This window comes from Apiospora hydei (genome assembly GCF_038363865.1).
Source record: "Apiospora hydei strain CBS 114990 chromosome Unknown utg000009l_segment0_segment0, whole genome shotgun sequence".
Lineage (NCBI taxonomy): Eukaryota > Fungi > Ascomycota > Sordariomycetes > Amphisphaeriales > Apiosporaceae > Apiospora > Apiospora hydei.
The window spans coordinates 2821801-2847835 of NW_027117368.1; the positions used below are offsets into that span (position 1 = coordinate 2821801).

Below are 26035 nucleotides of genomic sequence, written 5' to 3' on the forward strand. Positions count from 1 at the left end.
TCAGGGCTAAGGAAGTGTAGCACCGCAATGCCCAGCCGGTGACAGGCCACGAGAGAAAGACCAACAGTCACACCAGCACAGCATCACACCAACGGCTGCAGTCGCAGACACAGCCGTAGATGTCACAGTGGGCACACAGGCTTGGGAGCTTGCTGGGACACTAGCCAGGTGCTCCAGGTGGAGGTTGATCCGAGCATGAAGCACAAGCATCCGAGAGGGCTTTTTGGGGGGCGGAACTGGTGATGACTTACAGTATATAAACAAGTAAATGAAGTAGAGATCTCAATGCTCGATGCACCACGGGTGACCAATGGTGTCGAGAATGGGAGTGAAAGGAGAGATAAATCCGAGTAGAAGAGGTCTACGTGTAGGAGAGTAGGAGTAGAGACAGGTCGGTAGGGGAAAGGAGCTGGAGGTTTAGGTCACGTAAAGCACCCGTGGTGGGGGAGGGGGGCATTAGTGGAAAAATTAATCAGTCAATTCAATTGAGAGCCTGCTCAGCCGGGAGGAGGCAACTTTGAGGTAGGAGTACCTAAGGTACAGTGAATGCAATTCGCTTGATGCAGTCTGGTGGCAGTGACCCAAGGTCACCGGTACCTGCTCAACTTGCTCTGCAGTGCTGTCAAGGGCGAATGGACTGGAGGACATCGGGACTATTGGAGCTGGACCTATTCCGCTTTGATACAGCAACACACGGCACGACAACGGATGTCAGACTTCAGCTTAACGTACGTCGTACAGAACTTCCCTGTACGAGTTGAACCGCAAGCTAAAACGCACCTACGATTTCGTTTTCTAGAAATTCCATATTGCCCAAGTACATACAGGTACATGACTTCTCGACTCGACCACAGCAAAAAGCCAGGGCCGTTGATGCCCTCTTGGAGATTTTGTTGGGGGGTGTTTTGTAGGTAGTCTGTCAACATCCCATTATCTTTTTTTATGGCACCGGCCGGGGGAGGGAGGAATCCACATACAATAGGGGACAGCTAGACAGCTTTCTGTCAATTCGATGCAGGTGTCCTTTTCGGCCGTCTGGATACAGCCAGGGTCCTTTGCCCGCTAAACCACAACCGGCCCAGGTCTGAAGGTCCCCAGAGCTAAGGTCAGGAGCCTAGAACAAAGAAGAAGCCTGCCGCCAGCAATTGCAGCAGTGCGCGCTGTCCGCCATAAGTCCAAGCTTCTTCTACCAGACTCGAGAACCCGCTGGATGGATTCGTTCGCCCACTGTAACTTCGGAGATAACGTTTTTGCGTCCTACCTCGAATATCAAGCTCAAGTCCACGATGCGAATGGGCTCTGCCCAACCTCAGCAGCTCATCGGGACGACTTCATCAGCGGCGCCATAACCGGCGGACTCTCCAAATCCACGCCATAACACTACTGTGCACCCTGGCCCATTTTTAATGTGTAGAAAGGGTTGACAGAAGTGTTTTCTTCGTGCTTGATAGACCGGGCTATGCGAGAATCCCGGGTCATCTGCTACTCCGACCAGGCCAGTCCGAGGCTACTTTACCAGTGCTAGGGATGCGCCGTCATGAAGTCTCATGGATACAACTGGTTTGGGTGTGAGCTCCGTGCAGACTAGTAGGAGTATAGCACACATAGCCTAGACAGAGAAGGGCATGTTTTCGGAGAGTGCACACTCACCTCGTGAGAGTTCCAATGCCTCTGGTGTTATCCCTGTCCGACTGTTTGCTAGAGTCTGTTGCAGGCAACCGTGATCTCAAAGCACCAGAGATGATGTTGTTGAGTTGGATCTCCTTCCATCAATGTTGTCTCTTCTGGGTACTTGTAAGGATGTGCTTGTGAAAGATGTTCTTCCAACCATCGTGACTACACCGCGGTGTGGACCCGAGTGCCAAAATGCGGATAGCTGGAGATATAATGAACGTTCATTTCGAGATACTGATATCGTAGCATATACATTGTTCTCAGATGCTCAAAGATGCCCAAAGGGGTCGGCGAGGAGACTATGATCAATCCTAGGTTGACTCACTCCAAGTATCAAGCATGGAGTCGCCAGTCAAGAAATAGCGAGCTTGTCTCGTATTGTGGGTGAGCTTTCTCAGGAATCAGATCACATAAGCTAACGGGAACATCAGCAGTAGCGAGTATGCTGCCCGCCACAAATCCCGGGGCTAGAACGTATCCCGTCAAACAAGCGTACCTGCATAAGTCCCCAGTCTAAAAGCTCTCCTATCGAGAAGGGGCCCTAGCTATGTAGGGTCTATCCCCATGTCACGCTCGCTAAGGTGTTGTTCATAGATCGACATATAAGCAAATAAGAAGCGATGTATATATGAAGAGGGAAATATGGCTTTTATGGAGATATGTTGTGTGGCAACATCACCCAACTGGCCAGGCGACTTCAGAGAATGCATGTTGCGCCGCCAAGAGCATGGCCGCACTACTAAATGGCTGAGATAAGACCCGGACTATCGCCGTGGCCGTGTCTCTTAGGAGTACTGGGCCTGATATTCAGCATGCCTGCGATCTTTACTGTAGGTGGCTGCCCCAAGAACAGAGACGCTGACACAGAAGAAAGGATACAGGAAGCATGCGGCCCGAACGGTAGGAAGCGTCATCCTAACAGGTTACCACACGTGTACTGCTCGTACGTAGAGCGGCCGAGCGCCCCCGTCTGGCCAGTGGAATCCCGATACAGAGCTCGGCGACTATACAGACGCTTCTCGGCTATCTACAGATCTCCCATCCTTGCACCCGAGTTTATTCCCATAGTACCCTCGGGAACGTACGACATCGAACGGTCGAACCATAACATCCAACTCCCTTATCAAATGTTGTTGACACTGACAAGCCATGTAAGCTTAAATCCGTAGCAGATCGTTTCCCAAGACGCGTGTGGGCCGCCGGGTAAGCGAGCGCTTTCACAGATTCGCCCGCGTTGTCACTTGCGCGGACACCCGCAATCGAATGAGTCTTGTCCATATCTCGGAGGGAGAAGAGGATGCTTGTGAAAGTCCAGTGTGGGACTCTTGGCCTGCCCTGTGGTTCTTGTTGAGTACATGGCCATGTTAATGACGTGGGACCGGGTTTCCGGCGGTAATGCCCCTTTCCCGGAAGACTTCAGCACGAGGAGCGCATCGAGCATGGCAGGCGTCAAGCGATTCCAATTCAGCAAGTGACGCAAATATAAAATATCGGCCCCACTGTTTTGATGTTTGCTTTTAAGGCTTGATCCATGCTCTCGGGATTTTGCAAAACATGGCTGGTTACCAGGGGCCAGCTCGAAATCCAGGAACAACTTGGTTAACATATATTCCAGTCGAAACAGCTCAATCGGGTCGAGATTATGATGATGAGTGGCGGCGAGCCCCTCGGGCTGTGGAAATGACGGCAGCCATGTACATATGAATATCCATCTGGGTGACACCCATGGGAACATTGCGTACGCGCCGATACCACTTCGGCTCCGATGCTCACAGAGACAACTAAGAAGAGTCAGTGGCGTCACATTGAACACGTAACCTGAGGCACCTTGCACCGGGACCGTGTCTTTGGTCAAAGTAGATATCGAGCACCGAAAGTAGTCTCGCGTGCATAATACGTTGCAACCGAACGCTGCGTTTTCCTCAGCCATCGCGATCTTTGTTTGAGTCATGGAGCCGCAGTTTCTGGCAAAGATGGCTGGGATTTCAGGAAGTTCGACACGCCTAGCTTACCGGGTAACCCCTGCTTGCGCTCTTATACAGTGCATTTTTGTTGGACGCAGCCGACAGGACCGCAGCGACGTGCCCGCCGCCGGCGCCGTGGGTTCCGTGATGCACCCGCCCAGGCCCGAACGATTCTCAGCGGCAGGGGGAAGCCGATGACCCATTCTGCCTTATCGCGTGCAAAGGAGTGGCTGTTGTACCTCTGGCGTCTTCGCCGGGCGGCCGGCAGGATGTACCGGATGCGAGCTACCGGGTGCCTAAGAAATCAAATGCCACTCGTCCATCGCTGGGCTGGCAAGCTGGGCGGAGCAGAGCAAGCATGCATCTGACCTATCAAAATGGGCCGAGCCAGGTCCCGCGCTACGCGTGCGACCGGGACCGTCGTGGATTTCAGGGTCTTTTCTTGAACTCCTGACATTCGCCCATCAATACATAGCACTGACCGGGTGTTTATCAAGCCATAGCAAGTGACTACAGGGTCCCACAAGACTACTTGCTTACCGTACTGCGAAATATTTCTTGCCTTTCATCGTCGAGCTTGGACTGCTGAACGCTGCTTGCAACTAATGTGACCAATCCCTTGGAAGGGGGCGGAGTAAACGTTAATACAAACTGTTTCGGGCAATCTCCCGTATACCTAATGTTTTCTGGTACACGACCAATGATGAATCCTCACCACTCGCTTGGCTACACTTCTGGCTACACAACCGTTAGGCTGCATCCACGAGCCTGATATAGCAACATTACGGTTGTTGTTTGCTAGCAGTCGGGCACGATGAGGTAGCCAGATCCCAACGGTCCCTAGTTCTGGTCGACGCGCCAGACCACCTCGATAGTCGGTGTCATCATCGACCCTCTTTGAAACGCCAGTGAATGAGATGGGTGGCCGTTGCTTTTTGGCTGCGCATGGGCAAAGCCAAAACGAGACTAAAGATGGGAGAAGAAGACGAGAGCGAGAGACTAGAAGAGCAGGGAGAAGAACACATAGAGGCGAGCAGTGAAGAGGAAGAAAAGAAATGTGTAATATTATGACGGTGGGGAGTTTCGCTTCTTCAGGCAGCACCAAACGCCAGAAGCAACGTGATTCCCAACCCGAACTCAACCGTACATATTGCGACATACTGGGGATGGCCCCTTGCATACATGCTTGAAAGTCTACCTAGGTAGACGCCGACGTTTTCGGACGCCCAACGAGCCGGCCAGACGCCCGGCAAGCAAGCTAAGCACAGGTGGCCCCCCCCAGAATCGGGATTGGGATGGTATGCAGCACTTACCATTCAACGTGCCGTATTAACCAACATGCCGGTGGTAGACAGACTGACCTCGTTTCCGCCTGTGAAACAAACGACGTAAAAGAAGGAGCTGAAGATCTCATAGGTAGTCGGTAGGGTCAAACAACCTTGTTGCGCAAGGCCTGAGCAACGCCCCCACACAGCCAAGGCCAAGGCCCAGCCTACTATCAAGTTCTCTCGGCGAACAGGAAAACAAGACAACCCTTCCCCCCCAATATCCCCAAAATCACTAGCCCCAGGACACTGGGACTGGTACGGTACATTGCGTAGGCTCGAAATCCCAGGGGTCGCTGACGAGAATCTCGTTACGAGATAACCTCCATTGTGTAGATTTGGTGGGGAATTGGGCCATCGGGATTCTGGATATATTCTTCCAACCTGGTCCAAGTAAACAACATCGAACATAGCTACAGTTCGTGGTTGGTACAGTACAAAACATGGAGATGTATCCGTAGATGTAGATGTTTTGAAGCCTGCGACATGAGAGACTGGAGAGTAGTATCAAGAGAGCCCCTTCATCTGATCTCAAATCCCCACGCCCCTGCCAATCATCGGCACAGCTGGCGCAAGGACACGCATCCGACTGATCACAGCGAGCGCTGTTCGTATTGTTGTTGATATTATTTTATTATTACAGTACACTGTCCGTGCAGGTGTGTGGCATGGGCGGGCGGATGTTTAATAAGTCTGCTAAGCCAGCTAGCAGCGACGGTTGTGTCAGTGGATAGTGGTCTGTCGATCGTTTATGTGCTAGCTATAGCATGTACCGCGAGGTGCCCCGAAGAGGAAGAGGGAGGAGGCTCTGGTGAGCAACGGTGCGCCGCCAACTCAAACCCCAGTACCGTACATACCGTACATACACTAGAATCCCGCTTTGAACAATCTAAAGAAAAGAAATGAGACGTAATATCTAACGAATCGTTTTAGAATGCCGGGCTTGTGTTGTTTACACACTTCACAAGTCTCTCTCCGCTACCCATGACGCCCCTTGGCAAGGCAGTGGTTTTGCCCGTCACGCACGGACTGACTGCACACTGTGCAGGGCATTTAGGTCATTGATGTGTGTGTGTGTGTGTGTGTGTGTGTAGGTAGGTATGCTCACGCGATCACCACCCAGGTAAGTAGGGTACATGGTCGGGCTTGCAATGGAACCTGGGCGGAGGATGACGACGTAGGTAATATCGAGAGAATGGCAGCTTTTTTGAGTGCAGATGTGGTGTGTGAATGTCTCTCAGATATCTCTCCCAGTCACCGTCACCGTTGGCTTGGCTTGGCTGGCCACCCTAGCCACCCTGGGCTTGCCGGGGCTGCCCCTCTTTCATGCTCAAACTCGCACCCATCAGATTGATCCTAACCTTGAACCTTGAGCAGGCAAGTAACTAAAAGGTAAAAGGAAAAAAAAAAGATTCCAAGGTCAAGGTCGCTCCCGTCAACCGCCCACCACCCACCCCCCCTTGAAGCCCACATCCACATCCACATGCATCCGCCCACCACCAGACACCAGATCTTGAAATTGATGTGCGACCAGGGATGGGTAGTTATGGAAAGGTGCTGCTGCAGTTCGCGAGCAATTGGGCAGGATTGATTGACAGTGCCATTGGCCTCCAGGTCAGTGCCATTACCAATGGGCGGCAGCGGAGGAAATGCACGGATGGATGGCAAGCTTTAGAAGAAAAGATACATGGATAAAGCGAGAAACACGTACATGACGGGATGTTTAGGCCTGGTAGACTTGATACCTAGGTAGATAGAGGAGCCAGAAGACGAAGCCGACGGGAGAGAGTAGCGCAGAGCAGTGCAGAGAGAGCATGGACGAGAGAGAGAGAGAAAGCTCAGAGAAGACACGACACAACACGACACGACGGAGAGAGCAATCAAACCAAACAACCTCTCCGGTTTTCCCCCATCTCTTCGCTCCCCTTCACTTTGCATTTACTCAATTAGCTAACGCAACTCGCACACGCTCACTCCTCCACTCAACCAGACTCACACATTCATTCGTATCGGTCGAGTCCCATTTTCGATGCATTGGAAGCAAATTAGAATTGCGGCCCCAAGATTTTAGGAGGCTCCTTAGACTCAACTGTAACAGCAGCACCCGAACGTACTTACTTACATTGATTACCTGCCCTACCACCTGCCTGCTGCTGCTACTACTACTACTGTACACCTGCTTTGCTTTGCTTTGCTTTGCCTTACTTGCCTCTAGCCATCTTTTCATCGACCCGGAGAGTGAGAGGAAAGAGCAAGAAAGAAAGAAAAAAGCCAATTGCTAGGTACTTGTTGTTTTTTTAGTCGTCGAGACCGGACTCAAAACGAGAGACGGCCCCCCAACCTTGTTTCCTTCTGCATCCAGTCCCGTTCCGAGCGAGTCCCATCTATTATTCATCCACCCTCCCGATCCATCAGAAAGTAGGGTAGCAGCGACAACGAGCAGAAGGAAAAAACCCAGGAGACAGGGACAGAGGAGAAAGCCGGCAGAGGGAGACAGAGGCTACAGAGGAGGGACGAAGTAAAAAAACGACAAAAACAGCTAGCCCCGGGTTACAAGTCAAGGACCAGTCCCAACTACAGATTGGTTTCTTTTCTTCTGCCACCCCTCGCGCACCCCTCCCCATAACTACCTTACTACGACAGTACAGTACCTGCGGTTAGAGTCTAAGGTTCCATAGACGCCAATACTGCACTGTACCATCGAACCGGCTCACACATCTCGTTTTGTTTGGCCTGCGTCTAGGTCGACCCTCTCTTACTCCCCTTTCGTTTCTTGTGTTCCAGCGATGGAGAGTCAGAGTAGCTCGAGTTCCAAACAACGACGTAAACTCACGAAACCTCCTCCCAAGTATCAGCCGAACACCTCCCATCCCCAGCACCAACATCATTATTCGAATTCCATAGCCTCGGGCTTTGCCACGACCACCACCATCATCGCCTCGGATGGTCGCTCACTAGGGAGCAGTCAACGGAGCTCCAGCAGTCTAAGGCGAACTCCCAGTGCTCCTCCCCCAAGATCAACGCCCACCACCAAGGCCTCTGCAGCATTTGGCTCCGCGCTGTCCAACGGCGCTCGCAGTAGCGGCTCGCAACGCTCCAACAATCCCTCGCCCGTCTTGGCCAACGGCGAATTCCTTCCTTCGACTTTTTCGCCCTCGCATAAGCCCGCCGCCTACGATTGGCAAGGCTCACCCAGCAACAACAACAGCAACGGCAGCAACCATCACCGTCTCCAACAGCAGCAGCACGACAAAAGTGGCGGCAAGCGTCACAGCGGCCTGGGGTATTTTCCCGCGACTTCATCTGCTGCCGCAACCGCGGCCGCGCATATCTTGAGCCCGTCAAACTCGAGCAATCATCACAGCAGCAATTACCTGGGTTTTCTAGACGGCCGATCGCACAAGTCGTCCAAGGCGTCAAAACACAAGCGTTTGTCGGATCCGCACCTCCAGCCCCTCAGCTCTAAAACATCCGAGGAACTCGTAGGCGCGCCTTTCGACGGCACATCGATTCTGAATCATCTCGAGTCCACGAAGACGTCGCCGTTGCCATCATTCGGGTCCAACTCATCAAGCCGTCGTCCTCCGCCTCCCCCACTCATTCACGCGCAGACCAGCCCCGACCCGCGGCACGCCAGTCCGCAACTTCGCCATTCGACCAGTTTCTCACGCGACTCGCCCATGGCCATGTCGCTGTCTGAAAAAGCCCAACAGGGCCCCCGCATCGGCGAGAGCCAATTGACAGGGCCCAAGCGATATTCAGACGAGACGAAAGAGCCGAAACCCGGCGTCTTGAGGAAAAAGTCTGGCTTCTCGGGTCTCATGAGTACGCTGGTGGGGTCACCCAAGAAGCCTGTCATCTCAGCGCCAGAGAATCCCGTTCACGTCACACATGTCGGATACGACAGCTCGTCAGGCCAATTCACGGTGCGTGCTCTCCTCTGTTGCAGCTATTCCCGTTCGGTGTCCCTTCCGTTTTCCGTTTGTCTAAGCACCGTCTTGTACTATTACATCTTGTCAACCTGGCCGGCTGATGTTACTTCACACTGTTGTTGTTTCACATCTCTCCGCCCGAAGCCATCTTTTCATTTGTTACCTGAAATGCGTCATTTGTCCCATGTTGCGCTGTCCCCCTTGCGCCCCTCTCCACGAATATACGAAAAAGAATCGAGTTACTCATCCAATCGCAGGGTCTCCCGAAAGAATGGCAGCGTCTCATCAACGAAAGTGGCATTCCCGAGAATGCGCAGAGAGAGAACCCGCAGATGATTGCGAACCTTGTGACTTTCTACAAGGAGACGTCGGAGAGGCCCCATGAGGACCAGGTTCTTGAGAAGTTCCACGATGTGCGAGCTCCAGAACTGCGCCGTTCGGGTGGCATGTCTCCCGGTATATATGCAACGAACACTGCCGGTATGTCACCTTTGATCAGTCCACCAGCCAGTCCGAGATTCCCAGTCGTAACAAATGAAGGCACCTTTGAAAACCCCCGAGCGCCGCCGCCCGTCCCCCGGCAGGGGCCCCGGCCCCTGCCCGCCAAGGATATCAACATGATGCCCAGCCGACCTGCACCGAGGCCGCCTGTTTCGCTGTCATCGAGAAACACACCGCATGCGCCTGTGCACCCAGCGAAGGACTCCGGAATTGGCATGGCGCAGAGCGCTGATGAGCTTCCTTCATCTGCTTACGCCCCCCCGAAGGACAATGTCCCCATGCTCCCCGAAGAGATGCGCTCGCGATCGAGATCGAACTCACATGCCAACGGCAGTTCGCCGTACACGTCCAGCTCAACACAGCCCTCGCCGGCGCAGCAACAAGCGTATCAACAGCAATTAATGGAACAGCAACAGAGGCAAGCCATGGCCCAAGCCCAAGCGGCAGCCATGAAGGGCCAGGTTGGCCGCTCCATGAGCCATAAGCAGCCTCAGGGCTCAAGCGTGCCGCCGAGTCCCCAGACCCAATTTGGCAGACCGCCCGATTCCAACGGTGCGGCTTCCAAGCCTCAGCAGCCACAGCAGCACCAGCAGCCCGGTGCGAATCCTCAGGCACGTCCCCGTCAACGTGCGCGCCAAAGCAACACGATAGATATTGCGGCGGCACTGAAGCGAATCTGCTCTGAAGGCGACCCTCGGGAGATTTACCGTAACTTCACCAAGATTGGACAGGGTGCTTCCGGAGGCGTATATACTGGTAACACACGAAACTCGAATCAATTGGTGGCTATCAAGCAGATGAATCTGGAACAGCAACCCAAGAAGGATCTGATCATTAACGAAATCCTGGTCATGAAGGATAGCTCCCATCCCAACATTGTCAACTTCATTGACAGTTACCTGTGCGGTGGAGAGCTGTGGGTCATCATGGAGTACATGGAGGGTGGCAGTCTGACAGACGTTGTCACTTTCAACATCATGACCGAAGGTCAAATTGCCTCGGTGTGCCGCGAGACGCTGAGAGGTTTGCAGCACTTGCACTCTAAGGGGGTAATCCACCGTGACATCAAATCCGACAACATCTTGCTCTCGTTGGAAGGTTGCATCAAGCTCAGTAAGTCAAGCCCCTAACGATATCGGGTCTGCTATGCCAGTATATAGTGACCGGTGACTAACGTATCGAACAGCCGACTTTGGCTTCTGTGCTCAGATCAACGAGGCGCATAACAAGCGGACTACCATGGTCGGCACACCCTACTGGATGGCGCCTGAAGTCGTGACCAGGAAGGAGTACGGTAGAAAGGTGGATATCTGGTCGCTTGGAATCATGGCCATCGAGATGATCGAAGGAGAGCCACCATACTTGACCGAATCACCTCTTCGTGCCCTTTGGCTGATCGCGACCAACGGAACGCCGGAGATCAAGGACGAGCAAAGTCTGTCTCCAGTGTTCAGGGACTTCCTCTATTTCGCGCTCAAGGTGGATCCCGAGAAGAGAGCCAGCGCACACGACTTGTTACGGGTATGTCAACCTGATTCGCCGTTTTGAATATGAAGACTAATGTTTCTTTGCAGCATGAATTCATGAAGACGTGTGTCGACCTGGCCTCGTTATCTCCTCTGGTGCGAGCCGCGAGAGAAGCCCGTCAACAGGAGAAGAGCCGTAAGGGTTAAACGACACGGATCTCGTCACTTCACGATTACAAAGCATCAACTAGCATCCGATTTGGAATGTTTAGTATCATAGCGACTGTTGCGATTTCTTTTTCAGATACTCCCGATTCGAAACATCCACTCCGCATCATTAACATTACCATTACCATCTGTTATAGAGATAGGGCATGAAGGGGGCGGCTCATCTTGTCAGGATTAAGGGGTAGGAGGTTGTGGGTGGTGGTGGCATTTTGGGCTCGGTTTGGGGGACACAAGGAGGGCTATCGAGCCCACCATGAAGTTCCTTTCCCGAGAGCATGTACGTCGCAGTGACGTCGAAGCTACATACGAGCCTTCTTGGATATATGACGCCAAGAAACCCCAGGATATTGGTTCCTGAAGCAAGCTGTTTGTTTTTTGCTCATGGCTGCCCGGATATGAAATGTCATGAAATATAACACACAACGCGGGGGAAGCATGATGGGCGGGGAGACGAGACGAGACGTGACGAGACAAGGAGCCGAAAGAAAGAGCGCAAGGGCGGGGAGGGCATGCGAGGATTACCTTCACAAGTACTTTTTCACGATTGATCGGTCTGGCCTATCCAACAAAGTGTACATAACACGAAAGCTTCAAAGCAAAATGGAACGACAGGAGAGGAGTTGCCCCACGCTTGGCAAGTAACCAGATTACCAACTTCACAATGCAAATGTTGAATGAATATTGGCGGCTTCTTGCTGTGGGGGTGGACTTCTGGTTTGTATTACCAATATCAGGGGCTGTCAAACATTGAATAGTTATCTCACTCAGTCGGTTTAGGGCTGGTCCTCGAAGACTTACTTTGCCAACATTCGTTGATAATGGCTGGCATCTTTGCGTTGCTGGAAGATCCATGATGTACTTTTGAATGTCTGGTTTTCATAAACATGCCGGCAACTGTGTCTATCCCAGTCTAGTAGAAGTGATATAAGGGGATCGACATCTCTCTATTTCTATCTACCTCTCCGAGACACCCACGTCTCAGGGTGGAAGAAACGGCAATATACGCAAACCACACCATTCCGTCTCTCTATGCTGGGTCTCAATGCATAGGATAACCCCCAATCATCGCAGGCTGTCTACCACTTCGTCTTTATGTTCAGACCGGGTGTTCCCAGATCCACCCAGGCCCTCCTCTAATTTACAGGCGGTTCGACGTCTACGCCATCCAGTCACCCATGGCTGGCTATGTGCGAAGTGCAAGCTGCGCGGTATGCTCGAAAGGATATAGCAACCAAGCCAGTCATCAAAAACAGGCAAGGAAAACAATAGGACAAAAAGGAAAACCCGATGCGTATTATGCCAACTAATGTTCCTCCGTGCCGCTTAATGCCCAGCTCCATTCGTTCCCTCCTCGGGGTGCGAGCTACTCGTACCACGCCCAGGAAGCGTGATGCGATGAAACTCAAATCATGTATAAGTTTGAGAACAAAAGGATGCGGTTTGTTGTGGCATTGCGATCAATACTACTCGCCAAATTGTGAGATGCATCCCCCATCCCAGTAAACGTGTCTTGCCTTAGTGCTGAAGCGGGCATGCATGTCTTGCCAGGGCGTAGTTGGGGGAGACATGTGCGTACAGTACCAGTACCGGTGAGGGTGAGCGCTGTTACCGATTCGCCGGGGGGGGGCGTGTGCGTGCCCAAGCGCACATGGATGTGTCATGTACGAGTGGCAGACGTTAAACAACTGCAAAGTGCCGCTAATTGGGAGAGTAGGGGTAGGGGAGCTGTGGGATACATCTAACGTCTCAACTTCCGGTTGACTATGGTTCCATATAATCTTTGACACTACACAACCTGGCAAAATGGTCTTGATTCCCTCAGGGAGAAGGATGTGTTTTGTTTAGTAGCAAGTGTAGCCGCCGTCAATGATGACATTGGAGCCAGTCATGAAGGCCGACGCGTCCGACCCAAGGAAGACCGCAAGGCCGTTGAGGTCGTCAACAGCACCTAGACGGTTCTGGGGCGTCAGGCTGCACCAAATCTTCTTCTGAGCCTCGAGAGCCGGTACACGGTTCAGAGCCGTATCCATGTAACCAGGGGAGATGCAGTTGACGCGGATGCCGTACTTGGCCCACTCAGCTGCGAGCGACTTGCCGAGCTGGATTACGCCAGCCTTAGACGCGTTGTAGCAGGACTGCTCCTGCGGGTAGTTGACAATGGAACCCGACATGGATGCGACAAGCACAATGGAACCGGGCTTGTTGGCTTTCTTCATGGCTTTGCCAACGGCTTGGGCCATTTGGAAGGAGCCTGTCAGATTGATGTCGATCAGACGGCGGAACATGGCCGGGTCGTAGTCCTCGGCCTTGATGTTGGAGTCGGCAATACCGGCCGAGTTGATCAGTACATCGGGGGCGCCATACCGCTCGGTGACGGCGTCGACGGCGGCGTTGATAGCCTTGTCCTGACGGACGTCTACCTTGTAGAATATGACTTCAAGGCCAGTTTTGCTATGCAGCTCGGCAGCCGAGGCGTCACCAAGTTCCTGGTTGGCATCGAAAATGACCAAGGTTTTCGCACCAGCCTCGGCACAAGCCCGAGCCATGTAGTTACCAAGACCGCGAGCACCACTGGAAGCAACAAGATCGGACGAGTCAGCATTGCGACCAGGAATCGGATGGGACGCCTTGGGAAATCCAAGTGGGCGTGGGCTAATAAAACAGCGGCTTACCCAGTGACAATGACGAGTTTACCCATAAGGGACATCTTCTGCATGGTCGGAGGCATCGTGCTGTAGACCTGATTGGTCAGAGGAGTAACACTTTCATCCTCAGCACCTGTCTCGATTGGACTGGGCTGTGCGGACTCCCCTGGAAACTGGAATGGAATAATGATCCGATGTGGTACTGGCTTGGCCCTTCGCGTCGGGGGAATAGTGAGAGACAGGAATCTCGGTCTCTTGAACGTCGTCGCTGCGGCTGAATCGGCTTGCTGAGCTCGTGAATGCTCGAGCAGCAATAGGAATAGCTCGGGATCGGGGAGCAGAGATGAAGGGTGCGGCCGCTCGAGTCAAGCGAAAGGCGCTTCGGGGAGGCCATTGTGACAGTATAGATATATCTAAGTCGTTTATAAATTGGGAATAAGAGGGCTGGGACAAAACCAAGGTCGGATTATATGGCGCAACAGAAGTTATATCTCTATGGGTCGAAGAGAGTCGGAGGAGAAACGAAGGCGATTGCGTTGTCTTTTCTACTTGAGTTGGCCTATAAGCGCTAGGAGACACCCCCGGGAAAACAGTGGGTTTGCAGACGACAGCTTCGAATCTGGGGTGAATGGGTCGATGTAGATCAAAGGCGGACTAGGAGGGTCAGTCGTGAGCGGAGTAAGGGGGAAAAGAGGGTAGCTTGAGATAACGCGATGGATGGAGCCTTCGATGTCTTCCTATGTCTATTGTGGATAGCAAGGACTACAAACACCAACCAATCCTTTGGCGATGGGTTGTAGGATTTATATCGCAATGGAAGAGAAGAAAGGACTGGGAAGCAAAAGGGGTCTGTCTGCTCACCTGTTTCGCAGCAGTCTCGGGGATGAAGCGGTGAATACCCGGTAGCAGCAGCTTCAAGTTGTGTTGCGGCTGGGTTCTGGGACCAAAACTGGGTCACGAGTCGACTCCCGTTTGATTATGGGGCAGAATGTTCGATCTGTTGTCGGAGACTTTTGTTTGGGGCGTCAGTGGATTTTGAAAGGGCGATCCGTAATTCACTGTCAGTATGTTGTCCGTTTCTTATTATTAGAGTATGGGGGTGCCCAGAAAGCTGGGGGTCCAGAGTGGTCGTGTTAGACAGGCAGGGTAACAGACACATTCACGATAGTTGTGCCGACTTATGCAGTGAGATGTGAGATCGGGTGCCCGTAGAAAAGCTTGGAGCAGGAAGAGGACAAAAAAATCTAGATTAGCGGTTCCAAGGGTCCTTTTCTATCCTCCATACAACCTGGAGTCAAGAGAGGCTTCGAGGTGCGGGTTTCTGATAAGCAGAAGCTCGCTCGCTTCTGCTGCGAGGCTCTAGACCTTCGACACTGCATCGATGACCTCCGAGCTAGGGCAACCTCTGGCTGTAGCAAACGTCGGTTCCAATGTCAATATCCATCGATGGGGAGAGCTGGCAGGTAGCGAATGGCCTATTCGGGCTCGCCAACTCGTATCACAGCGCATATGCAAGACGACGTCTGGGTGGCGGAAAGCTATGCAAACCTTTCTTGGGATTCATGGCAGCCCGTCATCGGATCCGTCACAGCACTCGTAGCTGCAATGGGCCATTTAGCGAGCCAGTCGATTATTGGGGACGCCAGTCTGTGCCCGGATTTCCAGAGCCCCTTTGCTGCTAACTTTGCCTGGGGATAAGGCGGCGATCCCCTGACATGAAAGAGCTGCCAAGGTGGTAGCGCAGCAATAGCGTTCTTCGGCAGCCACCGGCAGCCATGGCCCGGTGGTAGCGAGCCCCCATTAGAACCAGAACCCCCCATGCCGGGATCATGAAAAGCGCGGTACGTGGCCGTATCGAGTGGGGGGTGAAGCAGCAGGTAGGCGTAGAAGTAATTTTGTCTGTCTGTTCGGGACACTGTTTCACGTAGTCTTTCCTTAGGCTCTGATTGAGCCATGCCGACATCGCCTCTCACGAGAGCCATAGTGGTAAGCTGTTCGTTTGCGGAGCGGCTCCGACATATACCTGTACATCTTGAGACTTCTGTCTGTGTGTTGGCCTCGCCAATGTGTATGCATGTATGCAGGTGATAAACAATCGACAATCTAGGGCGGTGAAGATGACGGAAGGCAGATACCAGAGACCAATCAAATGCAGTTGTTGAGCTCACGGCCGGATTCCGTCGAAGGATATAAGCCAGAATCGCATAAGCTAGGTAGGTAGGTATGCATCCAAGAAGCGCCCGGCGCCAAGTAGCCACAATCAGATTGCAGATGGCATCGTCATTTTGTGGGGGGGCCTCAACTAAGGGCTTGCAGCAGATGCGAGGTGTCATACAGGACAACCCGGGGATTTCGCAATTGGAAGGAGGAGGATGCTTGGATTGATACATGTCGGATGGAGGGGTGGAGGGATTGATTGCCTCGCTTCCGTTCCATGTTGTCTCTTTTTCACGTCTTCAACGTACCTGACCGTCGCCGTCAGAAACCACTCGGGGCTGTTTGTGTTTGCCCGTTACCTGACCAGGGTTATTCCGTACGAGAAACGAAATTGCCGTGGTGGTCATGTGGAATGAGGAATTGGGCCGTAGCAGCCTATCGATGGCCCCTCTGCTTACTTTTTCTCCCTTGAGTCGGTGCATTTGGAGACTCAGGGAAGCCAGCAGCCGCCACGCCCCGTCCCAGCTCTTCCGATGTATGCAGCCGCACACCCAGCAGATGCGCCCCCGCGTGGGATTAATCGAATGACTGGAACTCACACCCTTCGTGGCAGATCTGGCCCTTACATTGGCCACTTCCAAGAGGGCTCAGATTATGCACACATCAAACTGATAACGCGTTTTGCCAGTAAGTTGGTACCTACATGTAAACAATCCGCGCCCAGCATCGAATACCCAGCATATAGAGTAGGTATTAAAACGCACAAGCGTCAAAACGAATGGGACGACACGAAACAAGGTGAATGCGAAAATAGAACAGGCCAGGGTTTGTTCAGGAGATGCGATGATCATACACAGGTGGCATGCTTTCCAAGTATGCTGCCTCCCGTTCATCCACATAGGGTTGCAATAATCCGGCTTGCCTCCCCACTGAACGACACACCGATCAGAAAACACACCCCAGCCCTCGGGCAGGCCAGACATCAGCCGGGCTTTGGTTTGATTACTCACGGGGACATACAGGAGCCAAGATGGCCGATATGAAGAGATGACTGCACTCTTCCGACATCAGAACACTTCCTCCATATCCGTATATCCATCTGCCATCTGCCCATCAGTTGGATTTTTCGAGCCAGGAGCTACCCCTGTCGAGCAGCTGGAAGCTAGGGAAGGAACTACCACTTTAGCAGGCTGGCCCAAGCTTCTTTTCCTATCGTGGTTAGATCCAATGGATCTTTTTCTCCTTCCCGCCTGCCCGCCTTTTTTCCCCTGGGGTTCTGGGTTGGATCGTGGGTCGTGGGTCGTGAAATTGCATGTTCCCCACAAGCCGTGTCTTGCTGTCTCGAATGTCTCCCCAGCCATGACGCTCTACGGGGAACAGCTTCCGGTGACATCAGCCTTTTATTGTAGGCAAGTGTGAAACAAAACCAACGGTGAGCGAAACGGTAGAATCCCGCGTCTTCCTCCAACCGTTTGGACTTTGAAAATTGCGAATGTGTGCAAGGACAATATTAGTTATGCCTCTATCCACCAGAGCTAGACGTTATCTTGCCAGGTATGTGCAGCTCGCATTGAGGAGTGCCAAGGTACCTTCATGCCAGTGTAGGAAACCAAATAATTGCGTATATAGAAAGGAGGTTCGATGTAGCAATCACGCCCAAGTAGAGAAAACAGACCTATATGATGACGGGAGGAAACTCTAACCGAGCACTGGGTTTTCCCATGTAAGAACATAGTGCTCAATGGCCACGTTACGACGGGGGTTCTTTACGGTTATGGGGGGCCATCACTCGTCGCTTCTTGCTCCGCCTAACAAAGTTCCGAGCAAGATCTCCTACATATACTTCGACATGATTTCCTTGACTCTGTCCAGCGGCAAAGCCTCCATGGTGCGGCCTTGGTTTCCCGTCATGGTTTCCGCCATGCACAGCACGTTGTAGATGGCCTCCTCGGTGGCCTCAGCCGCCGCCTCGAACAGGCCGTTGATCGAGTGGTCGTCCACCACCTCAATGTTGTGAACCTGTGGCTGGAAAGGATCAAATGCCTTGCGGGTCGAGCTGATGGATTGCACCGCCAGCTCGTTCCCGGTAGAAAAGGCCAGGAAGATGTCGCCAGACGGGTTATGGCCTTTGCCGCCGACGCGCGCGAGCCCAACCGTGGCCCGCTTGGCGAGGCGCTGCAGCTGAACGGGGTTCAGCGGCGCGTCCGTGGCCAGGATGACGATGATGCTTCCGTCCTTGCGGTTCTTCTCCGAGACCAGGTCCTCCTGCGCCGCCTTGAGCGCCGCGTCGGCCTCGGCCCGCCGGGCGGCCTCCTCGGCTAGGATGCGGCCCACGGGCGCGCCGGCGAGGCGGAAGTCCTTCTGCTTGCCGTAGTTGGCCTGCACGAGCGCGCCGACGGTGTACGTCTTGGGCTCCCCCTTGGCGTCGACTCCCGGGACCACGCGGCTGCTGCTGCCGGTCCCGCCCTTTGAAGTAGTGACAGATCATGCCGCAGCCGCCGCCGACGTTGCCCTCGCGGACCCGGTCGCTGGACACGTTCTCTAGACCGTGCACGATGTGCTCGGGCTTGACGACGAAGCGGGTCAGGTTGTTCAGGTAGCCGTCATACGTCTCGGCGACGACGGGCAGCAGGAACCAGTCGACCGAGCCGTCTCGGCTGCCCAGCTTCTTCAAGGTGTATTCGTAGATGCCCTGGTACGCGGCGCCGACGGCGAAGGAGTTGGTGATGATGATGGGCGAGTGCAGCAGCCCGGTCTCGTTGATCCAGTGGCTGCCTGTCATCTCGCCCGAGCCGTTGAAGCTGAAGATGCCGCTGTAGCAGGCCTTTTTGAACCACTCGTCGCGAGGGAGGATGGAGGTCACGCCGGTATTGACGCTGCCGTCCTCGGAGAAGATCTCCTGGGTGTGCACCTTGACGCCTGGCACGTCGGTCAAGGAGTTCAGGGGGCCGGGCTTCCAGCTGCCCAGATCCAACTCAGGGAGAAGGTCCCTGAGGCGCATTCGAGAACCTTTGTTGTTACTCTTGGAGGCAGACATGTTGCAGATTGACGATATGGGAGTATTATCTAATTCAAGGACAGCTCAGAGATGGACAGTTTGGCAGTTTACACAGGAGATAGATTAGGAAAGTCAATCGAGCATGGTGGTCTTATATCGTAACAACTCTACCCTACTTAGTCATGAACAGTTCAACTGGCCCTTCATTGTGAATGCCGACGCGTATATGAAGAAAAGTCGCTTTGGAGTTGCTTTCGTCTGACAATGATTCGAGACATTCAAGGCGTGAGTCACCCCGAGATTCCACGCCGGAGCTCCACTCACCATTCCAGGGGTTCATCCCGAGATATAACTCCGCGATTTCACTCCGAAGTTCACCTATCTCCTGGGTCGACGTACGCCAATAACGTAAGTTCATACCTACGACAGGGGGGACGACCTGGCTTACGAAAGTCCCAGTCGCGCATATAGAGCGGGGTAACAATTGAAGACAATTGCCCCTCTATCACGAACGATCTTATCCCAGGACAGTTTGGGGATGTTCTATACACGGCAAGTAGGTTTGGACAGGGGCAAGGAAAACCAGAACGGCTTGAGATGAACATGGCTCATACCCGAACAGTAACAAACAGCGTAATTTAGATCTTCATTCCCGAGTATAAATCGACGAAACCAGCCTCGAGTTTCCAGAGAACAGTAGGTGTGCCAGTAGGCAGAGGCTGGCTTAGCAAAGCCGACAGCGAACCGAGACCTCTCCACACGCTAACCTTTAGCCCGTACTTCCCCACAATCTACCCCAACTAGAAGCGGATGACGATGCCGCTCGGCAATGGCGCCTTCACTTTCCCGTGTCACTGGAGCATCTCGTAAGCTTTGTTTAAGAGCCGAGGCGCTATTTCTCATAGGCGACGTAAACACTTCGTTGCGCTGAAAAAGTATTACGAGTACCGTTGCTAGCACAGTCTCAAAATGGTCGCCGCTGTCAGAATAGCACCCAATGTAAGTGATAACGTCTCCAGGCAACGCACGAAGACTGCGCTATGTCGTAGCTGACCACGAGCCAAACTACAAGGCCGCGACGAGGGCAGTCAGTCTGCTCCGGACTGTGCAGTATGCTCACCCGCCCAACTGCCCTTGCCACTCGAACCCGGGACATCACCACCACCAGGCCAGGTCCCAGGTAGACAGGTATGCCCAGCGGACATCCAGGCGGGGGTACGCGTCGCCGGTGGACCAGAAGGAGTACGCGTTCGAGATGGCCGCGTCCTCTATACGCTTCGGGCCCGGGGTGACCAAGGAGGTCGGCATGGACTTCAAGAACATGGGCGCGAAACGCGTCTGCGTCGTCACCGACTCCACCGTCCGCCGGTTGACGGCCATGGAGCAGGTCCAGGAGGCGCTCACCAAGGAAGGGGTCGAATTTGAAGTCTTTGACAAAGTGCGGGTCGAACCCAAGGACAGCTCGTGAGTATTTTTAAGGGCAACGCATCTGTCATCAAACTCGGCTCACAATTGTACCAGGATCAAAGAAGCAATCAAGTTCGCGAAGCCGTATGCACCTGACGCCTTCTTGGCCGTGGGTGGTGGATCGGTCATTGACACAGCAAAGCTTATGAACCTGTATACCGAATACCCGGATGCCGACTTCTTGGACTTCGTCAACGCCCCTCTGGGCAATGGGCGTCCCATAGAAAGGGCGCTCAAGCCTCTCATCGCCATCCCGACCACGGCAGGTACCGGCTCGGAGACGACCGGCACGGCCATCTTCGACCTCGTCGCGAAGCGGGCGAAGACGGGCATCGCGCACAGGAACCTGAAGCCGACGCTCGGCATTTGCGATCCGCTCAACACCAGGACCATGCCGGCCGCCGTCAAGGCGAGCTCCGGTCTGGATGTGCTATGCCATGCCCTGGAGTCGTGGACGGCGATTCCGTACAACCAGAGAACGCCGCGCCCGCTCAACCCGATCATGCGGCCGGCGTACCAGGGTGCCAATCCCATCAGCGATATATTCTCGCTGAGTGCTCTGAGAAGCACGGTCAAGTATCTACCCCGTTCAGTCAAGGACCCCGAGGACTTGGAGGCTCAGAGTGAGATGCTGCTTGCTGCCACCCTGGCGGGCGTAGGGTTCGGTAACGCTGGCGTACACTTATGTCACGGTAAGTTCTTGCATGTCTGAAAGAAAATGCGCCATGTTAGCTGATAACTTCTCCAGGCATGTCCTACCCTATTTCGGGCCAAAACCCGGGCTATAAACACGGTGGCTACGAGGTCGATTCCCCCATCATCCCCCACGGCGTTTCCGTGGCCGTGTCGGCTCCCGCCGTCTTCCGCTTCACGGGCCCCTCGAACCCCGAGCGACATCTGGCCGCCGCCGAGGCGTTTGGTGTGGACATCTCCAACGTCAGGCGCGAAGACGCCGGTGCGGTTCTGGCCGATGCCCTCCAGGAGTTCCTCGTGAAGTTGGGAGACCAGCCTCGAGGTCTCAAGGATCTGGGCTTCGGCAGAGAGCATGTTGATGCTCTGGTGGAGGGTACGATTCCGCAGGCGCGTGTGCTCATGCTCGCCCCTGGTCTGCGGACAGAGTTGGAGGCGGAGAAGGAACAGCTGAGAAACCTGTTTGAGGATGCCATGACCTATTAACTTATCGCGAGCGAGAGAATGCATGGACTGATTTGTAGCGACACGGAAATCCAATTTATTACGAATACACTTCCATTCGTAAAGAACCCTTTTACTTATTGATTTCCTTCGTCTGCCACCAGTGGTCCGTCGGGCAACACATATCCCCTTAATGGCGACAACGCTGCCCCCACCATATCGTGTCGTCCCGTATGGATTAGGGAATAACCAGTGCCGTAGTATAATGTTTATCCAATTAGTAGCATAATACTTATTCCCATTAAATAACACGATTACGAAATAATTAGGCCAGTCGATTACTCGCGGTAAATACTTACTGTTAATGTTATACCAAGTATTATGCTACTAATTGGATAAACATTATACTACGGCACTGGTTATTCCCTAATCCATACGGGACGACACGATATGGTGGGGGCAGCGTTGTCGCCATTAAGGGGATACTCGTACTTCGCCCACTATGACTACTCGATAGGGGCATAAAAGCTAAACTTGCGATCCGGATCATACTTCGCCTTCAGCCCCCTAAGCCTCGTGAGTCTCCAATCCTCATACCCGTAGTAGTTCTCCAGCGTCTCCAAGCCCAACCCGTAGTTGACGTAGGTGTAAAGATCGGGCGACTCGCCGCCCTCGAAGAGCGTCCGCCGGATCTTCAGACCCGCCTCGATGGCTATCTGATCCATATCCATACCACCCGTGGCGTCGTCGGCGGTAGCATTGGGTTTGACCCGAAAGCTCGCAGACAGCAGGAGGTTATTGAACCGGTCCGGGTACGCCGTATTGTCCGCAGGGACCTCCTGAACAGCCCGCACCGAGTACCCTTCGTTCAACATAGTGGCGCCGCTCAGAGCCTGGTACGCCTCCGACACTTCGTCGAATATGGTGTACGCGGCACGGTGGGCCGTGAGGTTGTACCCCCGGACGTCGATCGGGAACCGCAGCACGTGGTCGCCGTTCTCGAGACACGACAACGCGCCTCGGTCCATGTCCATCAGCACGGCGATTCCTGGGTACGCGGTCGTGTTGAAGGTTGTCGTGGCCGGCCCCAGGGCTTCCATCTTGGAAGTGTAGGGCGACGCTTGTTCGGGTGTGCCCTCGTAGACGATCCACGTGACGAAAACGGCCTGCTCGTATCGCCAAGGTTAGGGGAACATTCACTTTCAGAAAAACACTCATACTAGGAGGAGAAAAAAACGGAGAGGTGGCCCACGTGGATTGGATCGATCTCAGGCACGCGCATAAAGGTCACCCAATGTCTCAGCTCGACCGGCTGCGCCCCGTCCGCGACGAAGGAATCCAGAAGTCCGAAGAGCGCCTCAAGTTTATCTTCCGTGAACGTGTACTTGCCGATCACCCACGTGTTTCCGTCGGGCACGTCGTATATCTTGTACTTGACCGAGGTCACGATGCCGAAGTTGTGGCCGGCGCCACGCAGGCCCCAGAACAGATCCGCGTGGGAGTCCTCTGAAACCACGATGCGCGAGCCGTCGCCGAGGACCAGGTGGGCTTCGACGATCTGGTCGAGTCCCAAGCCGTAGCGGCCCTGGTTCCAGCCGTGTCCGCCGCCCAGTCCGGGGCCTAGGAGGGATGTGCACTCGCAGATACCGGTTACTGACCAAAAACATGTCAGCTAATGGTACCCCTTTATATGGCCAGTTGTCGCGGGCGAACGACCGAGAGGAGTTCACAAACCTGTCCATTTCCCATGGGCCCAAAGAGCTTCCGTGACCTCGATGGTGAGAGTGCCACCGCCAATTAGTGCCGTCCGGCCATCCTCTAGCACTCGTACCGAATTGAGAGCACGCAGGTTGATATTGATGCCACAGCGCAGCCGACCCAGTGAGATAGTTGCTCCGTGGTGGCCTGAAGTTGCCAAGAACGGCAGCTGATGTGCGTTCGCTACTTGAACCTATGGTTTCACATGCTGGGTTAAGGTACGCCCAGCTTGCATAAAAAGGGAGTCCACTGACGACATTGTCAACATCACCTTCTGTGGCTACATCAACAGTAATCGCAAAATCGGGCGCTCCGTAAGCAGAATACCGGGTGGTGGCGTTGGCGAACTTGTCAGTACCGGGAAAGTTGATGGAGGCCCCAGGAGACAGTATTGGGCCGAGAGATTTCGCAAAGTCGGAGTACTTCTGTGATTGACACTTATCTAAAGCTTTCACAGGAATGAAGCCCAAAGCCAACAGGAAGAGCATATAGGCATGCATCATGGGTCAGCTCTTGTCCTTCAGTGTGACGTACACATGAGATACCGGGAAAAGCCTATACAGACATTCAAGAGCTATAGTGGAAGTCACCTTTTTTATAAGCTGCGAGTATCTAGTGCATTTGCCTACTGTTGAAAGACGACATATCCTGTTAGGACTTACCGTTGTTGGTCGCATGATCTTTCCGCGTCTCCCATAAGTTAGCTAGCCTATAGAATCCCTTCCACCAACACTATTGTATGCACGATCGGGTCCTGAGGCCATGATAACACATAGAACTAATGCATTCTTCTGCTTGATGGAAGTGACTGGACCAATGAAGTCTATGCCTGGGACCTAAAGCTACAGTAGCTTCGGAGTTGCAGCTGAACCAGCGATGCCTCCTTGCTGCGATGTAACCAAACCGCATCAGCAACTCGCTGTAGCAATGCTCTATTTATCTAGGTACTTAGTAAGAACACTCTGATGATTCGTGTTAGACGGAATGCAGTTATTTCCAACTCGCATTACCAGGTAGCCAGTCGTTAGCTAGCCACTTATTGCAATCAGCTTCGCCGGTACCAACAACTCGGCCAGACCCTATATGCAAATGGTAGGCCGGCCTACCGGCCTACAATACTACCTTACTACCTAACAGCGTAGAAGGGTCTTGTATTGAGCGGGTTACGCAAGGCGCAACAAGCCATATCAGCAGCCCCTGTCGTTACTCCTGTACAAGCTTCCCCGCACGCATCTTATACAAAGAAAGCAGCGTCCGATGTAACAAAGTGAGAATCTGAGGGAAAAGAAGGGTTCACCGGCAGATAGATCTTGCATGAAGTGCGCCTCGTGATCCTGCGGAATGAATGCGCACACCTCAGACTGTCTTCCTACTCACTTCCCCTCGCGAATTGTCCTCATCACGCTCACAACAACCCTGGCCAAAAGGTCAGGCTGCTCATGATGCGGAGAATGCGACATGTCCTTCATCATGTAGGTGGTTTCGATCCCCGCACTCCCGACATAGTGTTTCTGCTTCTCCAGTGGTAGGATCCTGTCTGTCTCGGTATGTATATACCCCAGAAGTCCTTGAAAGTTAGTATCACGGTAAGGGTCCCATCGTACCGGAGTAGAAAAGCAAGTAAACGGTTGCTTAGGCAATAGGTCCGCCAGCCTGTCAGCCTCCTCGTCCGGGAGGTCATGGAACAACATGGCTTTGGCAGCCGCCTTCTTGAATCCCACAAGGTCCGTGGACCGCTTTTGGTTTCATGTAAGCATGTACGTGGCCATAGTTTCGGCTCGGGCTTTTACTCACATCGTGTTCCAAGTAGTCCGGGAGGTTATCAGGATCGAGTCCCATGGTGTCAATCGCACTCACTCCCTCGGAGGCGATGTAGGCGGCGGCGAAAATGACAGCAACGACGCCGCCTTGCAACCCCTTGGCCATTCTTTCCTTCTTGCTGGTGCCGTCCAAAGACTCGGGGCCGTACACGCCCCCGTAAGAGTGCATGAACACCACGACGTCTTCCCCTTCTTCCAGGAGAGGGTCCAAGACCTGAGTACGAAGAAAGACACTGTCGTAATTGCGCTCAGGCGGGTTCTTAGGATCAACAGCTGGATAGCTCTGAGGGACCTTGCATATCGCATCCTGACCAATTGCCTTGAAAGCTTGGATAAGAGGTTGGAATAACAGCTCGAGTGGCCACGCGCCGGAGCAGATGACGATGGTAGGACCCATGATAGCAGCATCCGCTGAGGCCTTCTTCTTGGGGATATTGCGAGTTCGGATTCTTGATGGTTGGAAATCTTGGGTTGAGCATGTTGGACATGAGGTGAGGGGGTAGGGTAGAGTTGGTCCAACTTGTAACAGTGACGATCGTTTCCCTACTGGTCTGAAATCGTACAGTTGGTGATTGATACCCAGCCGAAGCTAGTGACGCAAGGCACGCCCCTGGTGTTTTGTCGCCTGGTGAAAAGGCTGGCGATGGTGTGCCCGTTCAGCCAACCCCCTTGCATACAGCGTTTGCCTCACCCAATGTCGTGCCAACGCCCGTCCATCCTTGTCTGATGCGACTTTGATAGTTCTCTTGATAGCTTCGCCCCACGGCCCATTCTTGAGATATGAGGGGACAGTGCTAATCTGATTAGCTTCTACAGGAAGTTTCAATTGATCTTTGACGAGCACATTACCCCCCTAATGCATTACTTCACCGGCGCATAAGGATACTGTCCCTCCGAGACCACTTCTCGGATCCGAAGGATCGGCGGCGGCGGCGAGGCCAAACCCACAACGGCCCGGCCCGGCAG

At 53.5% G+C, this 26035-nt stretch overlaps 6 protein-coding genes across 6 annotated transcripts; 2 read left to right on the forward strand and 4 right to left on the reverse strand.

Annotated features, from left to right (window-relative positions):
• Positions 1-7749: 7749 nt before the first annotated feature.
• Positions 7750-11069, forward strand: PG997_012657 (uncharacterized protein; the record flags this gene model as incomplete). The annotated part of the gene is made up of 4 exons (XM_066816971.1): positions 7750-8889; positions 9153-10509; positions 10583-10917; positions 10971-11069. The coding sequence occupies 4 exons, from the start codon at positions 7750-7752 to the stop codon at positions 11067-11069; spliced, it is 2931 nt and encodes a 976-aa protein (XP_066662663.1).
• Positions 11070-12931: 1862 nt separating this feature from the next.
• PG997_012658 (NAD(P)-binding protein) lies at positions 12932-13806 on the reverse strand (the record flags this gene model as incomplete). The annotated part of the gene is made up of 2 exons (XM_066816972.1): positions 12932-13717; positions 13771-13806. 2 exons carry the CDS (start codon positions 13804-13806, stop codon positions 12932-12934), a joined length of 822 nt encoding a protein of 273 aa, XP_066662664.1.
• Positions 13807-17725: 3919 nt separating this feature from the next.
• On the reverse strand, positions 17726-18929 carry PG997_012659 (uncharacterized protein; the record flags this gene model as incomplete). Its single annotated transcript, XM_066816973.1, has 2 exons — positions 17726-18358; positions 18399-18929. 2 exons carry the CDS (start codon positions 18927-18929, stop codon positions 17726-17728), a joined length of 1164 nt encoding a protein of 387 aa, XP_066662665.1.
• Positions 18930-19859: 930 nt separating this feature from the next.
• On the forward strand, positions 19860-21533 carry PG997_012660 (iron-containing alcohol dehydrogenase-domain containing protein; the record flags this gene model as incomplete). The annotated part of the gene is made up of 4 exons (XM_066816974.1): positions 19860-19889; positions 19963-20354; positions 20412-21049; positions 21106-21533. 4 exons carry the CDS (start codon positions 19860-19862, stop codon positions 21531-21533), a joined length of 1488 nt encoding a protein of 495 aa, XP_066662666.1.
• Positions 21534-22037: 504 nt separating this feature from the next.
• Positions 22038-23749, reverse strand: PG997_012661 (6-hydroxy-D-nicotine oxidase; the record flags this gene model as incomplete). The annotated part of the gene is made up of 5 exons (XM_066816975.1): positions 22038-22058; positions 22133-22657; positions 22744-23144; positions 23226-23442; positions 23504-23749. The coding sequence occupies 5 exons, from the start codon at positions 23747-23749 to the stop codon at positions 22038-22040; spliced, it is 1410 nt and encodes a 469-aa protein (XP_066662667.1).
• An 873-nt stretch (positions 23750-24622) lies between these two features.
• Positions 24623-25466, reverse strand: PG997_012662 (uncharacterized protein; the record flags this gene model as incomplete). Its single annotated transcript, XM_066816976.1, has 2 exons — positions 24623-24985; positions 25044-25466. 2 exons carry the CDS (start codon positions 25464-25466, stop codon positions 24623-24625), a joined length of 786 nt encoding a protein of 261 aa, XP_066662668.1.
• Positions 25467-26035: the final 569 nt, after the last annotated feature.